At 48.0% G+C, this 18,606-nt stretch overlaps 1 protein-coding gene across 1 annotated transcript in view; it reads right to left on the bottom strand.

The window, feature by feature from the left end:
• The window catches only part of LOC137439742 (uncharacterized), a 94,595-nt gene extending 78,857 nt beyond the window's left edge, over positions 1-15,738 (bottom strand). The window contains exons 1-2 of the mRNA XM_068135796.2: positions 15,482-15,738; positions 15,211-15,267 (exon numbers count right to left, since the gene is read on the bottom strand). Of these exons, the coding sequence (XP_067991897.2) occupies positions 15,211-15,267; positions 15,482-15,643 (219 nt within the window). The 5' untranslated portion in view covers positions 15,644-15,738. The remainder of the gene's footprint in view (positions 1-15,210; positions 15,268-15,481) is intronic.
• Positions 15,739-18,606: the final 2,868 nt, after the last annotated feature.

Below are 18,606 nucleotides of genomic sequence, written 5' to 3' on the forward strand. Positions count from 1 at the left end.
TCTCTTCATCCGCCATTGACCACGAGGCAGGGTTGGGGAAGAAAGGCGGGTCCCCACCTCATCATAGAGGGGAGGAGTGAGTCAGCCCCACTCAACCAACCACGAACAAGGGGTTGGACTTGGAGAGGGTGTGGAAAGAAACATCGAGGAGGTTCGCGAAGGTTGAGGGGTGGGGCCTATATAACCCACGGCAGGGCGTTTCCAAGAAGAGACAAGGGAGATGAGCTTTGACGACAGACGAGAAGAAGTCCAGGGTTGAACTGCAGCTCGAGCCACCGAAACTGCACTCACTGCAGCTCGAGCCACCGAAACTGCACTTGCTGCAGCTCGAGCCACTGAAACTGCATTTGCTGCAGCTGGAGCCACCGAAACTGCAGCCACAGCAGCGTGAGGCCTGGACGGCAGTTTGGAGCAGGGCCGCGAAGGAGCGGCGGCTGCCCACGAGTCGATCAGCTGCAGAACTAGTTGGACCTCCCTATCCCGCCAGCCATCCACCAGCCACCCACCTGCCATCCACCTGCCATCCCTATCATCATTCCCCGTGTAAGTGTGCTCGTAGTCTGTCTTTTGTCTTGTCCCTGGGTAGTAACAATAAGTCTGTATAAGCTAGTGTTTTCACTGTGTCACCTGCGTCTCATGTGCTTGTAAATAAACGTGACTGCTGTCTTTTTGCTTATGTGTGTGAATAGTAAATAAATTTAGTAGTATTTCCAAACCTTTCTTTGCCTTCGGTCGCTTTAGAGTTTTCCCGATTGAATAGCGGTGGCGCGATCCGGCCAAAGTTTGGGGCAAATCGGGTATTAGTCGGGGAATAACTGTTCGGTCGCGGTAATACCAACCGCTCGGTAAATAACATCTTTAACCGCGTCCGTAACAATTGGTGTCGAGGAGTGGGATACGAGGCCCGAAGCGCGCTTAACGCGCTCAAAATTACAAGCAGCTGGAAATTGTTGTGTTTTAAAAGCAAAACCCGAATTTTGAAATCGCGCCATGGCTGGTCAAGGCGATCGGATGCCGGTGGGTGAGCTAGAGGAGGGGTTAGGAGTAACCCAGGATCAGAGGAACGAAGTAGAGGAGAACATTGGCAATGTGGTTGAGGGGGTATCAGACGCACAAAATGGCGCTCTCGCACACGTGGTTGAGGGGGCCACGGCCGCGGAACCAATGAGCGCGACCCAAATGCAAGCCTTCATGACCCAATTCATGGTGGAAATGCAGGAAAAAAACGATAGTGAGAAAATGGAAAGCAGAAAAATGGGGGCCCTTATGGACAGGCTAGAAGCAAAAATGGATGCTCAGAGCGAGCGATTGGAGGGCCAAATTGGGGTAATGAGGGACGGAGCGAGGGCTGATAGTGAGCGATTGGGGGGCAAAATGGGGGGCAAAATGGGAGAAATGGGGGGGGGGAATGGGAGAAATGGGGGAACGGCTAGAAGCTAAATTTGAGGGGTTAGACAACGGGATAAAAGAGGTAAAGAATGGGTTAACGGGGGTGGAAAATAGAATGGCTGCCCAGGAGAATCAGTTAGAGGGGGTGAAAAATGGGTTAATGGGGTTAGAAAATAGGATGGAAGACAAATTGCGGGAAATAGGGGAGCAATCTGCCCGGGAAATCGAACAGATGGGGAACCAGATGGAGGAGATGAAAGAGGGGATACGACGAGGTGTAAGTGAGGAGGTCTCGGGGGTACGCGAGGAGGTAAAGCGAGGCGAAAAGCATATAGAGAAAGAGGTGAGAAATGGAACGGCTAGGTTACAAGGGGGAATAGAAGATCTGACGGAGGAGGTGGAACAGCTGACGGAGGGACAGACGGAGTTAGTGGAGCAGGTTCAAAAGAACACGGCAATAATCGGGGGGTTAAAAGCGACACAAAAAGACATTAAGAACGAATTAATAGCGACACAGAGGCAATGTCAGATGGTACGTGAGGGACTGACAACAAGGTTGGAAGAGGTGACAGAGGTAATGGAGACAAAGGACCGGCAGGTGAGGATGCACATAGATACGGTCACGGTAGCCTTAGAGGACGAACTTGAGGAGACGCACCGGGAAATAAAAGAGGTGAAGCAAAAATTAGAGGAAGTGGAAGAAGAGGTGAGTGAAATTAAGAAAAGACGGACAGAAACTAAAAGAGAAATCCAGGAGGAGGTGATGGAATTGGTACAAGGTCGGTGCTCAACTCATAATGTGATGCTCACTAACCAAATAAAGAGTTTGCAGGTGGCGAAGGAGGTGAGGAGATGAGGTGCCAAGGTGAGTGGCGATATACGTGGAAATGTACATGATGTGAGGGGAGCTTCAGTCGGCTTGGGGGTTGTTGTGGACCCGGGTGTTCGTGAGGCCGTTGGTGAAGTGTGCGACAGGTCTGGTGTGTGAAAAACGAGGTGTGCGAGAATGTCCGACCATGGGGTGTGTGAGGAAAAAGTGCGCGCCAAGGAGTGAGTGTGCTGTCGAGAGTGAGTCGGTCGTAGCGCGTGTGCGAGGGAGCACATGGAAGCGCGGTGTGGTAAGTGTTACAGAGGATGTAACGGGAGAGTGTGCCGTCAAGAGTGAGTTGGTCGAAGCGCGTGTGCGAGGGGGTACATGGAAGCGCGGTGTGGTAAGTGTTACGGAGGAAGTAACGAAAGAGTGTGCGCAAGAGGATGCACGAGAAAGGTGTGTAACGGACAGGTGCATGAGGAAAGAGTGCGCTGTTGAGAGTAAGGGTGAGTGCGCGACCGAGAGTGGACGTGAGAGTAGTGAGAGTGGCACGGAGCGTGAGTTAGTTGTGACAGGTGAGCGAGGATGTACACCTGGCATGGAAGGATGCACACCTGGAATGGTAGAGCGTGTGTGGGAATGCACACTTGAGTTGGTCGTGAGGCACGTGGTTGAGTGTGCGAGTGAGAGCACACCTGTGATAGTCACAGAGGAGGTGACCGAGAAGGGGGCGCGAAGAGGTGTGTTGGTGAGGTGTGCGAGCGACGAATGTGTGCAAAGGTGTTCGGTGGTCAGGTGTGTGACCAAGTCTGTGAGTGGAATGAGTGTACCTGGGTGTGTAAGAGAAGGTGCAATGACCAAGAGCAGGGAGACGGCTGGATGTATGAGCAAGAAAGGGGTAGCGTATGCATGTAAGCATGCAGGTGAGGCATCGACGGTAACCGGGTTAGCGGTTAGAGCGACTTATAGCCGAGTCGGGCCCTCGGTGCGCGTCGGGCAGCTTCGCGTGCCGCGAGGACCAGCGGGGATCCGAGCCACGGTGGGTTCGAAAGGACCGCCGTACGTGATCCACGCTGGGCCGCGTTTCGAACGGCCGCGTCCGTGCTCCACTAGGCGGAGCGGGCATCCCGATAGGGAGGGTCGTCATGGCGACCCCCTTTTGTGGAGAAGTTCCGGCAGGTCGAGATCGGGCAATTGGATGGCTCCGCGCCGAGGTGGTGCGTGGGATCTCGGCACGGATAAGCCCCCGTCCCTGCACCGAGTGCCGGACGCATCCAGCCGCCGGCACCAAAGAACCCGCATTCATTGCTCGGCTTTACGAAGCCGGGCTGTAGACGTGAATTGGCGCACCGAGAAGATCTAATAAGTAGACGGGTGATGAGGTTAGTGTTTTGGACCCAAAATTAGAAAAAGGCAAAATTTGATGATTGGCAAAGGATTGGCAGAGTGATGATTGGTAATGGTACAGTGATTGGCAGATGATTAACAAATTTTTGATTGGCAGAAATTTAGTGAGCAAAATTGATAGTGGGACTCCCCGATGTGGTGGGATGGGCAATCCACCATCCCTCACAGGGGGGGGCAAAGGAGCACTAGATTATGGGGTTGTTGGCAGTGAAAACTAGCCCGGGTGGGTTAGGATATTGTGTGTAGGGACCTAGAAGATGACATTAGGTAACGGTAAGGTTAGTTAGTGACAATGATACCTGTAGTGGGGACGCAGGTAGATTAGTGTGGATTATAATGACGTGGGAGCGCAATAGTTTAAAGGGGCGACTGGGAAGCGCAAGTTTCAGAGGGGAGTAGTTTGTTCAGATGATGCCGTGTGTGTTGAGGATTGGAAGTGTATGGTGAACAGGTGTGATTGCACAGGTGTGCAACTGGACAGGTGTGTGGAGCAGTGTATGAGGGAGTAGTGGTGATTGCGTGTGGTGTTGACCAAATGGTCCAGGAAGGAAGGAGGGTGCAGGTGGCACCAGGTGTGAGTGCACAGGTGTGCACCAACAGGTGTATGGAGAATGGTTGTGTGGAAGACATGGTGTGGAATAAATGGAGTATTGGAATGGATGGTCATGGAGTGAGTATGGTGGAAACAATGGAGTGGAGTGGATGGTGCGAAGGTGTGAATGGGGGAAGGATGGACCCCCATCACGAATACCCGGGGCGGGTAGTGTAAGTGTTAGGTAGAGGGTATAGGTAAATTGTGTTTGGATATTGGCATCTGTGGTGCGGGTGGAAGAATGGTATTTGGATGGGTGCATTAGTGTTGTGGAAATGGCTGGGCGTGTAGCCTGTTAGTGTGTGTAGTTGGTTTGGGCACTCCACCACTGTGAGGACGTCGGCCAGGTGAGGGCGCAGGTGGGCTCTGGGAGCCGGTAGTTGTGGATGGGGCCCGAGGATCCGGAGGACGGACCCGGGTAGCCCAGTGCCAGAGGGCACCAAGGAGTGATAGAGCCAGGAGGGGCCTTCCCCAGTTAGTTAGGTTAGGGTGAGGTGCTAGGTAAGCTCGGGTGGCAACTACAGTGGTGGAGGTGTGCAGGTGGGTAGACCTGCTGGGAGAGCTACACGTCACAGCCCAGAAATTGTGCAAGGGCACCGGGAGATGAATCGGGGGAGTGAGACCCCAAATTGAGAAGCACCACAGTTTGGTCAATGGGAATTGGTTTTTAGAACCCATAGTGTAAGTTGGCCAATGGATTGGCAGGGAAAGACCCCGGGTAGTGTAAAGTGTGTTCATGTCATTTAGAGGATAGTTAGGATTGGAGTCTCCTCGCACCATCTACATCCACTCACCTGAGGTGACAGGTACTCCGCACCATGCCAGGTTGTTTTATTATTTTTGATGCAAATGTTTGGATTGTGAGACGCATCATGACGTGGGTGTGACATTGTGCTTTGATGTTCCATCTCTTCCTCCTTATGAGGATTGATGACGAATTGGGTGATGGCAAATTTTGGTTAGAGGGATTGTGGAGACGAATTTGGTATAAGGGAAATATGGGGAAGACGTGACAGTAGTGACGAATTTGTAAATGTGTAGATTTTTGTACATATGGGGTAAGGGCAAGGGTAGTGTAGGTGACAGGGGGGTGACGTACGGTAGGGACGAGCTTTCTCATTTCGCTCTCCGTACGCATTTCGCCTTGCATTGCCTTATTGATGTGTACCCTTGTGACCTTACCCCTCGCTCATTTGTCTCTTTTGTCTCCCACATGACCTGTGCGCCATTGGGCGCCGAGGGGAGCATGCGTGAGTCCTCCATTGTGCGCCCGGAATTCCCAGAACCAGCTGTCTGCATCGATGCACCACATTATGGACCACATGCCTGTGGCCGAGCACCACTGATGGACCCCATGGGTTGGGGCATGGCCCCTCTGCTGGAACCGGCCATGAGGGCCCGAAATCTTGCTGGCGGACCTTGGCCACAGGGCACCGATGCCCCACAGGTGAACCACACTAGTCGGCCCTGTGGGCCATAAATAAAGAAAATAAAAAGGACACATTGGGTGCATTTCATTTTATGCTCAAATAGGCCGCCAGTAAGAAAAGCAAAATAAAAAGACAACATCTGGAAGAACAAATAATAATAGCCAGCAGAGGGAGCCGAAGAGCAAGAGACCACCTGCAGGGTTAGGGGTTGTTGATTTATTTTTATTATTGAACATGCATTGAACACTGATGAACTGTGGTGACTGCACCGATTGGTGCTTGACGGTGTGTTGGTGCGTTATAGGTGCTTTCATGGTGCATTGATGCAGAGCAGACTGTCTCCCCCCAGAAAGAACAATTACAGGTCCTGGGTTAGTCTTGTAAATAAAAGCAGAGTCATTGTAAATAATGCTCCCCACCGTCAGTGTGTAGTTTGAAGACCATTCCGCAATTCGGTTAACTGTGGGCGTAAGTCTGTTAGGCAGGGTGCAATGGAGCAGCGGGACACATTTATTTATGTTTTAAAACTGTCGCACTCAGGGTCAGGTTAAAAGTAGAGGGAACTACACCTACGTGTCACACTAAATAAAAGTTGTAGGCCCGGGACGTGCCTAAGAGGAGGAGGGTGCAGTGTTGCGGATATGAGGACTGTATTTATTTTATTGTGTGTATTATTATTATTGTTTATTCTGCACCTCCTGCCTCCGGAGCTGTGTAAAGGTCAACGGGCGTCCCATAATTAGTCCATAAAGCATCCACACCACAGCTAATCATAGAATACCCCTGTTCGATAGTTATATCTTATTCTGTGTTTTAGGGTAAGGCTGTGTCTCCCATTAATTGAAATACTCCATTGCACCAGTGAAAGAGATAGATTCCCTTCATTCCCACTCCCAAAACTTCCATTCCCCCTTTTCGTCAATTGCCATTCGCATTGCCAACTGCATTTTGGGCGGTTTTCTCTATATCCGCCATTGACCACGAGGCAGGGTTGGGGAAGAAAGGCGGGTCCCCACCTCGTCATAGAGGGGAGGAGTGAGTCAGCCCCACTCAACCAACCACGAACAAGGGGTTGGACTTGGAGAGGGTGTGGAAAGAAACATCGAGGAGGTTCGCGAAGGTTGAGGGGTGGGGCCTATATAACCCACGGCAGGGCGTTTCCAAGAAGAGACAAGGGAGATGAGCTTTGACGACAGAGAGACGAGAAGAAGTCCAGGGTTGAACTGCAGCTCGAGCCACCGAAACTGCACTCACTGCAGCTCGAGCCACCGAAACTGCATTTGCTGCAGCTGGAGCCACCGAAACTGCAGCCACAGCAGCGTGAGGCCTGGACGGCAGTTTGGAGCAGGGCCGCGAAGGAGCGGCGGCTGCCCACGAGTCGATCAGCTGCAGAACTAGTTGGACCTCCCTATCCCGCCAGCCATCCACCAGCCATCCCTATCATCATTCCCCGTGTAAGTGTGCTCATAGTCTGTCTTGTCTTGTCCCTGGGTAGTAACAATAAGTCTGTATAAGCTAGTATTTTCACTGTGTCACCTGCGTCTCATGTGCTTGTAAATAAACGTGACTGCTGTCTTTTTGCTTATGTGTGTGAATAGTAAATAAATTTAGTAGTATTTCCAAACCTTTCTTTGCCTTCGTTTTCCTCTTTGCATTCGGTCGCTTTAGAGTTTTCCCGATTGAATAGCGGTGGCGCGATCCGGCCAAAGTTTGGGGCAAATCGGGGAATAACTGTTCGGTCGCGGTAATACCAACCGCTCGGTAAATAACATCTTTAACCGCGTCCGTAACAATATATATACATATATATATATATATATTGTTACTGATCGCGGATTAAGATGTTATTTACCGAGCGGTGGTATTGCCGCGACCGTTACAGGATCCCTGACTCACCCGATTCACCCAGAACTTTGGCCGTATCGCACCGCAGCTGCCCAATGAGGGAAAAGACAAAAACGACGAATGCAAAGAGGAAAAGGAATAAAACGAGAAGCCGGACAGAAGAGTAATTGGATTTATTGTACACACACAAGCAAAAAGGAGCAACCAAGTTTATTTACAACACATAAGACGCAGGTGACACAGTGCAAATACTAGCTTATCTACAGACTTAACTTATTCCCAGGACAGAACAAACAGAACAAACTCACGTCCACAAGAAGGGTGGAAAGGCAGGAGGTGGATGGCTGGAGGGAGAGGAAGGTCCAAGGGGGTCATGCAGCACGATCGGCGCGTTTAGCAGCCGCCGTTCCTTTTCGGCCCTGCTCCAAACCGCCGCCCAGGCCCCAAGCGGCTGCCGGGTGTCGCTGCTGCTGCGGCCTCCGCTTGCCTTGCCAGGCCTTGTCCGACTCGTCTGGTCCAACCCTCAACTCTTTCTTGGTCCCTCACTCCCCACCACCGACTCCTCACCGCAACCAACGCAACCAACTGACCACCGACTCCACTGACTGACTCCTCACGACTCTCCCCTGGCAACCGACTCAGACCAACTCAGACCTCTCTCACCAAGACCAACTCACGACTCACTTCCGTGCGCGCCTTTTATAGCGCCTCCAGCGATTAAGCCGCCGGCGTTTTGGACACGCCCATCGGGGTGCTCACCTCGGCCCTGGTTGGTCGCGCGACCCTCGGGCTCCGCCCTCGATGACGACGGGCGGGTACGCCCCTCCTCCCCTCTATGACGAGGTGGAGACACGCCTTTCTTCTCCGACCCTGCCTCGTGGTCAATGGCGGTTATTGGAGGGGAGGTGATTGCGAATCAAGGGCTCAGCAATGACGAGAGGGGATGTAATATAGGCAATCGAGGCTCGGCAATGACGAAAGGGGATGTGATAGGAAATGGAGGTTTTGGGGATGGGAATGAAAGGGGATCTATTCTCTTTCACTGGTGCAATGGAGTACTTCAATTAATGGGAGACACAGCCTTACCCTAGAACACAGAATAAGAGAACTATCAACAGGGGTATTCTATTACTTGGCTGACGTGTATGCTTGTGGACTAATTATGGGATGCCCTTTCACCTTTACACAGCTCCGGAGGTAGGGGGGCGCAGAATAACCAATCATAATAATAGTACAGCACACAATCAAAAAAATACAGTCCTCATCTCCGCAACAATATATATATATATATATATATATATATATATATATATATATATATATATATATATATATATATATATATATATATATATATATATATATATATATATATATATATATATATATATTATGAAGGGGACTGACAGACTAAATAAAAGTACATTTATTATTACCCTCACAGGGGGAGAAGTTATTGCATTTGGGTCTGTTTGTGTGTCTGTCTGGATGTCATGTGCTAACATAATACTACTACCACTACTACTACTAATAATCCACATGCCCATCAAAGGGGCGTGGCAACCCCCTTGGGGAGAGGAGAGGGGGTAAACCCTTTTGCACTTCAATGTGCTAGTGTAGGCCACAAACACCACTTGATGGCAGCCAGTATTAAACGGTGTCTTTTATCCACCTAGTACCTCTAAGCATGTAGAGTACAATATTGAAATGCAAGCACGTTTATAATTATGTGTGTACTATTAAAATGTGTGTACTATCAAAATGCGAGTACATAATGGTTCACGAGTTATCAAGTGACCACTATATTCGTCATGTGTGTGCGTGTGTGCGTCTGTCTGTCTGTAGCATAACTACCCGATATCATCTGATCTTGATGAAACTTGGGTGGGAGGTTGATATCATGATCTAGTTGTGTCCTGCCGAGAGTAGGCGTATTGCGCCCATTGTGGGCGCAGCCACGCCCGAAAAAGATGTCTTTTTAGGGGGTAATCGAGTTCAAGCAACATCTTCGCCGAGGGAGTTGGTGGAATCTGACAGGGGTTTCGATATTTGGTTAGGCCAATGTCATGTCTAGCCCCACGGAGCTCGATTTTTCATTTTCGCCCGAAGGTCAAGGTCACAAGGTCACAAAATTTAGAAAAGTCGATTTTTGATGGTTTTATTACATTGTTCGCTTCCTGATAGGGTGAAATGTCGTACATGATCTTATACATCATGAAATACAAGTTTTCCAACAAATTTCAGAATCCTCGACCTTTGACCTTTGAAGGTCACAAAGGTCAAAGTTTCAAAGTCGTCAGAATCAAACCAAATTTTCGGTATTGTGTAGCTAACTAACCTCATAACTGATTATACATTATTTTCTATCTCATTTCAAGGTCAGTCACCTTCGTTTTGACATTTCAAGGTCACAAAGGTCAAATTTTCAAAGTTGTCGGAATCGAACCGAATTTTCGGTATTGTGTAGCTAACTAGTCTCATAACAGATAATACATTCCTATTTATATATTTTCAATGTCGGTTTGACCTTTGTCATTGAATACCACTCGCTCGTGAACCATCGTCGTCTCCTGACTTGTTTTAATTACATATTATTCATACAATAATGTGAGGACATCGAGAAAGTATGTGTATGAAGAACGTGAGTGCATCTATAAGTCGTCAATGCATTGTCCACAAACCATGCACACGTACACAAACACCAGACAAAACTAGCCCTGGACAGGGTCTGTAATAGCAGATTGCCTTTTCTAGTTTTTGAAGTGATATTGGTAGAACAGGAGCACAATGCATAGATTAAGAATAAAGAGGAGAACGAAAACACAGCAAGAGGAGTTGTTTTGTAAAACGATGGATGTCCTTTTAGCAAACTAAATGACCACATACCGGGTCTCATTGCCCTGCCAAATGTGGATGTGCACAGCAGGAGACAAACATTAAGAATGAAGACGAAAAGATAAAACTGAAACCTGACAAACACACACAGTGGGATTCGTCATGGCGCACACAGTGGGACAAACAGACAAACAAGAAGACGTCATGCAGAGCATGATACTTGCAAAATCCACCCCCACACCCCAAAAAAAGGTTGCCATTAATCCATCAAATTGTCCATTTCATCAAGATTAAAATTGTTGATCTTAATCAAAGCTCGGGTCTCAATCGGATTAAAATTGATGATTTTTAAGATGACAATTTATGATATTAGAAGTTTGACCTCGAGTTGACCTTTGACCTTTTGAACTCAGAAAATAGTTGGTATCCCAATTAAGTGATGCACTATGTAATTGCTGTTTAATTATCAAGTCAATTGGATGAAAAAATGACAATTTTTGAAATTAGACCACAAGATGACCTTTGACCTCAAAATCAATAAGCTTCTTCGTTATGACCAACTCTACCATCTGGTGGAGTTTCGTGAAGATCAAATTAAAATTGTGACCTGTAGGGGCATGCCAGACAGAATAACGCACAACACTTAAATTTTGTAAGTAACAAACAAACAGACCGCAATACGCACTCCTCTGGCGAGAGCAACAAATCTTTCATATGTCAAGACTATCTCATACAGTGCATTCAGAAAGTATTCAGACCCCTTCACTTTTTTCACATTTTGTTATGTTGCAGCCTTATGCTGAAATCGTTTAAATTCATTTTTTCCCTCATCAATCTACACTCAATACCCCATAATGACAAAGAGAAAACAGGATTTTGGAAAGTTTTGCAAATTTATTAAAAAGAAAAAACTCAAATATCACATTGACATAAGTATTCAGACCCTTTGCTATGACACTTGAAATTTAGCTCAGGGGCCTCCCATTTCTCTTGATCATCTTTGAGATGTTTCTACACCTTGACTGGAGTCCACCTGTGGTAAATTCAATTGATTGGACATGATTTGGGAAGGCACACACCTGTCTATATCAGGTCTCACAGCTGACAATGCATATCAGAGCAAAAACCAAGCCATGAGGTCGAAGGAACTGCCTGCAGAGCTCAGAGACAGGATTGTGTCGAGACACAGATCTGGGGAGCCTACAAAAAATTTCTGCTCCATTGAAGCTCCATTGAAGCTACTCTGGCCTCCATAATTTCACACCAAGAGCACAGTGGCCTCCATAATTCTTAAATGGAAGAAGTTTGGAAAAACCAGGACTCCTCCTAGAGCTGGCCGCCCAGTCAAACCGAGCAATCGGGGGAGAAGGGCCTTGGTAAGAGAGGTGACCAAGAACCCGATAGTCACTCTGGCTGAGCTCCAGAGATCCTGTGTGGAGATGGGAGAAACTTCCAGAAAGAAAACCATCACTGCAACACTCCCCCGATCTGGGCTTCATGGCAGAGTGGCCAGACGGAAGCCTCTCCTCAGTGAAAGGCACATGAAATGAAAGCCCGCTTGGAGTTTGCAAAAAAGCACTTAAAGGACTCTGACTGTGAGAAACAAGATTCTGTGGTCTGATGAAACCAAGATTGAACTGTTTGGCTTCCGTCTAACCCCTGCTCGAGCAGGGAAAAAGGCCTTAAAATGCCTGTTGTTGTGTGTTGTATTATGAAAGTGGCTAACATTTCACACCATCATTTTGACAGTGGCTAACATTTCACACCATCATTTTGACAGTGGCTAACATTTCACACCATCATTTTTACAGTGGCTAACATTTCACACCATCATTTTTACAGTGGCTAACATTTCACACCATCATTTTGACAGTGGCTAACATTTCACACCATCATTTCGACAGTGGCTAACATTTCACACCATCATTATGTGACAGTGGCTAACATTTCACACCATCATTTTGACAGTGGCTAACATTTCACACCATCATTTTGACAGTGGCTAACATTTCACACCATCATTTCGACAGTGGCTAACATTTCACACCATCATTATGTGACAGTGGCTAACATTTCACACCATCATTATTTGACAGTGGCTAACATTTCACACCATCATTATTTGACAGTGGCTAACATTTCACACCATCATTATGTGACAGTAGCTAACATTTTACACCATCATAATGTGACAGTGGCTAACATTTCACACCATCATTTTGACAGTGGCTAACATTTCACACCATCATTTTGACAGTGGCTAACATTTCACACCATCATTTTGACAGTGGCTAACATTTCACACCATCATTTTGACAGTGGCTAACATTTCACACCATCATTTCGACAGTGGCTAACATTTCACACCATCATTATGTGACAGTGGCTAACATTTTACACCATCATTTCGACAGTGGCTAACATTTCACACCATCATTTTGACAGTGGCTAACATTTTACACCATCATTATGTGACAGTGGCTAACATTTCACACCATCATTTTGACTGTGGCTAACATTTCACACCATCATTTTGACAGTGGCTAACATTTCACACCATCATTTCGACAGTGGCTAACATTTCACACCATCATTTCGACTGTGGCTAACATTTCACACCATCATTTTGACAGTGGCTAACATTTCACACCATCATTTCGACAGTGGCTAACATTTCACACCATCATTTCGACAGTGGCTAACATTTCACACCATCATTATGTGACAGTGGCTAACATTTTACACCATCATTTTGACAGTGGCTAACATTTCACACCATCATTTCGACAGTGGCTAACATTTTACACCATCATTTTGACAGTGGCTAACATTCCACACCATCATTGTGACAGTGGCTAACATTTCACACCATCATAATGTGACAGTGGCTAACATTCCACACCATTTCGACAGTGGCTAACATTTTACACCATCATTTCGACAGTGGCTAACATTTCACACCATCATTTTGACAGTGGCTAACATTTCACACCATCATTTTGACAGTGGCTAACATTTTACACCATCATTTCGACAGTGGCTAACATTTCACACCATCATTTTGACAGTGGCTAACATTTCACACCATCATTTTGACAGTGGCTAACATTTCACACCATCATTTCGACAGTGGCTAACATTTCACACCATCATTTTGACAGTGGCTAACTGTTACGTGGTCCCCTCGGTGACTACCTGGTCTCGGTGACCCCCGGACCGTGAGAGGACCTTCGCCAGCAAGTAGGATGATATATATGAGCTTTCGTAACGCAACCCATAGGAATTCCGGTCAAGAAGAAACCCCACACCAAGGATCCGGAATAATCAATAATATATTCCCTGAGCAATCAACAACCATCAACAATGCACAATCAATATTACAAAGATGCAAACTCATCTACACTAACTCTAAGATGGCCATCTTATATATTCCTCACGTGAGCCCCACTCCTGACTCCCTCCGTGGTCAATGTCTCTCACAATGTCTCTCGTCTCCGCACACGGGCGGTTGAACGAACCCCGGGCGGACGTGCTCCAAACGTGCCGTCTCGTACCGGGGACAGCTGCTGCAGCGCCCCTCCTTGCCAAGCAACGGGGCAAAATCCAGCGCGGCTTCCAACGCGCGCGAGGCCCCAAAGTGCGACCCGTACGCGTCCTTGTAGACGGGGCAAAACCAAGCGCGGGTTGCAACGCGTGCGAGGCTCGACGTGCGACCCGTACGCGTCCTTGTAGACGGGGCAAAACCAAGCGCGGTTTACAACGCGCGCGTGGCCCAACGTGCGACCGCTTGGTTCCGTGCACGAACTCACGGGGACTTGACGGGTCAAAAGGTAGTTACGCGTCCAGGTAACTCCTCTCGCCAAACGGGTTTCGGAACGCCTCTGTTTTCCACGCAGCGCGAGGTCGATTCCACCTTTTGTCGTCGCGGGGCGAGGAAGATCAAGAAGAATACTCGTCCTGTTCCCTCGTGTCTTTTCTTCTTTTCTTTCCGGTCACTTCCGTTTCCGGCCACTTCCGTTTCCGGCCACTCCCTCCGAAGGGCTCCTGACCCTCCAACCACAACAACTTAATATACTCCACACGGATAAGCAAAGACCTGAATGGTAATTCCCATACATTCACATAAATATGTAACACTAACATTCCACACCATCATTATGACAGTGGCTAACATTTCACACCATCATAATGTGACAGTGGCTAACATTCCACACCATCATTTCGACAGTGGCTAACATTTCACACCATCATTTTGACAGTGGCTAACATTCCACACCATCATTATGACAGTGGCTAACATTTCACACCATCATAATGTGACAGTGGCTAACATTCCACACCATCATTATGACAGTGGCTAACATTTCACACCATCATAATGTGACAGTGGCTAACATTCCACACCATCATTTCGACAGTGGCTAACATTCCACACCATCATTATGACAGTGGCTAACATTTCACACCATCATAACGTGACAGTGGCTAACATTCCACACCATCATTTTGACAGTGGCTAACATTCCACACCATCATTTTGACAGTGGCTAACATTTTACACCATCATTTTGACAGTGGCTAACATTCCACACCATCATTTTGACAGTGGCTAACATTCCACACCATCATTTTGACAGTGGCTAACATTCCACACCATCATTATGTGACAGTGGCTAACATTCCACACCATCATTTTGACAATGGCTTTCGACCATTTCACACCAATTTCACAACATGAACAGCATATGGAAGAACAACCAAGTGCATCACAACCCACAGGACCAGAAAGCATGGTAGTTCAATAAGTGGGGTCCACAGGTCGACAGGTCATCATCAGCACTGAATACATTCCTTCACACCAGGGCACCTGTTCAGCCTCCGTCCCGCGAGGACGCGCTTACCGAGTTCAGGAGGCACGACAGTAGTTGCAGGGTCCACCCAGAGAATCGCAAACCAGGCTGCACGTGCAAAAAGGGTCACACGTAGATAATGTCACATGAGCAATCAGAGGGACACACGTGATGCAAAAAGGCTCCGTTATCAATGGTATATACTGTACTCATACTGCGCTCTATTCAAATAGTTTGGTGTACTTGTGATATTACTGTGCTGTGCTGACTATATATATATATGACGTCATTTCCGTGCTGTGTAAACTGCAGCCTCTCCCACCTTGTCTTTTCCCGCATACTGTACGGGTGTGTCCGCCTCGTACTCTCGCCGCACGTATGTACCTCGCCCCGTGACACTCGGCCGCACGCACAGCAACCATAACAACACAAACGCCAGTCCGACATTAACGCATAGCCAGAAGGCGACCGCGATCACCTCCATGGTGGAGTGGAAATTGAGCGACTCCAAAGCTTTACAAGGAAACACCACAACTTCCTGAATCCGGATCCAACCCTTGCCGCGCCCTCTTCATCCATGATCCAACCCTTGCCCCACCCTCTTTATCCAAACCTTGCCCCGCCCTCTTCATCCAAACCTTGCCCCGCCCTCTTTATTCAAACCTTGCCCCGCACTCTTCATCCAAACCTTGCCCCGCCCTCTTTAATCAAACCTTGCCCCGCCCTCTTTATGCAAACCTTGCCCCGCCCTCTTTATCCAACCCTTGCCCCGCCCTCTTTATCCAACCCTTGCCCCACCCTCTTTATCCAAACCTTGCCCCGCCCTCTTCATCCAACCCTTGCCCCACCCTCTTTATCCAAACCTTGCCCCGCCCTCTTCATCCAACCCTTGCCCCGCCCTCTTTATCCAAACCTTGCCCCGCCCTCTTTATCCAAACTTTGCCCCGCCCTCTTCATCCAAACCTTGCCCCGCCCTCTTTAGTCTTTATCCAAACCTTGCCCTGCCGTCTTTATCCAAACCTTGCCCTGCCGTCTTCATCCAAGCCATGCCCTCCCTCCTTCCAAGCCCTGGCCCTTTTGAAGAGAAACTGACCCACCCAATAATCCCACGTGGTCTACCTAGCCATCGACAGCACTTCCGCAGTATTCTTTTATTGCCCTGTGATCACAAAGCGAAAACTACGTACGTGTCTGCATTTTTAAAATTCATTTTCTCCACAACAATTGGTCCGATCGAAAGGAAAGTTTCACCATATTATGCGTCTTCTCGTGTAGATTTTTAGCGATAATTATGACATCATAGGTCACATGGTACGGGCGCCATCTTGGAAAAACCGAAAACTTTGGTCTGTCTGTGAAACCTCTCCATGGAAAAAATTGAAACGTGGCTCATTGTAAAGAACTCCGCATGGGGAATAAGTGTTGTCATTGATTAATAAGATGACGTCATTGGCGCCTTCATTACATCATTCGACATGCACAGCGTCCAGTTTGAAAGTTCTTGAGCGTGAGCTACGCAACAATTATGGGATATTAGAGAATGTAAATTTATGACATCAGTCACGTGGCCATATTCGATCAAAGTTTTTTAAAAAGACCGCTCCAATAAGTATTGGTAAGTATATGTTAGTCTGAAGGAACTGCGCTCCAACGCGAGTCGAAAGAATTGACGCGACCAAAGACGGAATTCGTCCGAGTTGCTTTATTGAAACAAAACAGCTCAGGTATTCTGACAAGCCCGTTTATCGGGCAGCAATATATATACACATTTATGTCGGGAAGTTTGCCCGGCAAAAGCTATACCGGGCATGCCCGGGTGTCAAGGGCGAGCCTTGGAAAGGCGAGTCTGGACCTGCCCGGGCGTGTTTGGCTGTGGCCTGGCAAGTCGAGGCTGGGCGTGCCCGGGCGCTCTGGACGAGCCCTGGAAAGGCGATAGCGGGCATGCCCGGACGCTCTGGGCGAGCCCTGGAAAGGCGAGAGCGGGCATGCCCTGGAAAGACGAGACCGGGCGTGCCCGGGAGGTTCGGGCGTGCCCGGGAACAGTGAGTCCGGGCATGCCCGGGAGAGGCGCGTCTGGCCGTGTTCTGGTCGGTGCAAGGCGATTGTGTGCATCCAGCGGTAACCGCTACAAGGTAAGTATTCTATGAATACCATTTAGTTTAATCATGTAAGCCTGGTGCTGGTTTAGCAGTTATGGTGCTGGCTTGGGATCCAAGGATCCTGTGTTCATAATCCTGGTCACTCGACACTCGTTGAATTAACGCCAGGGGGGTTTCTCAGCCTGTCATCCTTCCAAGTTTGGCAAATTGAGTCCTAGCTCACAGGTAATTGGGGCACTGCATCAGCGGCACAAATGCGCTTCCAGAGAAATGATGCAACCAGCAGCCACAGGCGAAATATGAAACAACAGTTTAATTGTAACAGCAACAACATAATACTTTTATTTGCCTCATGCTGTTGTTTCGTGACCGCAGTGCACAATAATTTATTTTTTTTATTTCATCAACTCTTCGACCTCCTTCAGGGCATGAGCAAAGAAACAAGAATACAAATGTCCACAAAACAAAACAATGTCCAGAAGTCTGGAAACAGAAGATCAGACGTAAGAAATGAATAATTAGGAATAATGGAAGAAAATAGAAAGGTGGAAACACCAACAGCAGAGCAGAGGTGAGAAAAGTGGGAGGTGGAGGACAAGCTGTGCACAAGCTGAATGAAACACAGGAAGAAGAGGAATGTGGAAAGTGGGGATGAAACAGAAAAGGAACAAATAAATTTTATGACAGTGGCCTGGACAAAATCACAGACTGGTCAAACAAGTGGAACATGTCTTTCAATCCTGACAAATCTCACACTCTTACTATGTCTCTCCGAAAAGATCGACTGGACAACCCTCCCATCTATTTTCTCAACAATCCTCTCCAAGAAGTTCTGTCGCTCAACCTTTTGGGTCTCACTATCTGCCATGATCTTTCTTGGGAAAACCACATTTCCAAGCTGGCCTCCAAAGCTAGTCTCCGACTGGGTATCCTCCGTCGTGCGGTCTTTCCTTGGCACACCTGAGCTCCTCACCACATAACATACAAGGCTTTCATCCGCAGCTCAATAGAATACTGTTCTCCCCTATGGGCCGGTGCTCCTGCCTCTCACCTCGCTCGGCTTCATGCTGTTGAAACCAAAGCTTTCAGAATCATTGGAATCTCCCGCGATGAAGATATCTCCGAGGGCCTTTCACTCACTCACCGCAGGCAGGTTGGTGGTCTTTCTGTCTTCTCCTCTCCGGCCTTGCTCCCCCAGCTCTCTCTGTGCTTTGTCCCCCAAATATTCCTACAGGTCGCACAATATCTGCCAGCAACCCTCTGATGGTTAAACTGCCGAAATCTAGGCTCTCTGTTCACCTTCACTCTTTCATTCCTTTTTTCCCCCGCCTCTAGAACAAACTCCCAC

This window comes from Myxine glutinosa, chromosome 14 (assembly GCF_964187855.1).
Source record: "Myxine glutinosa chromosome 14, kmMyxGlut1.1, whole genome shotgun sequence".
Classification (NCBI taxonomy): Eukaryota; Metazoa; Chordata; class Myxini; order Myxiniformes; family Myxinidae; genus Myxine; species Myxine glutinosa.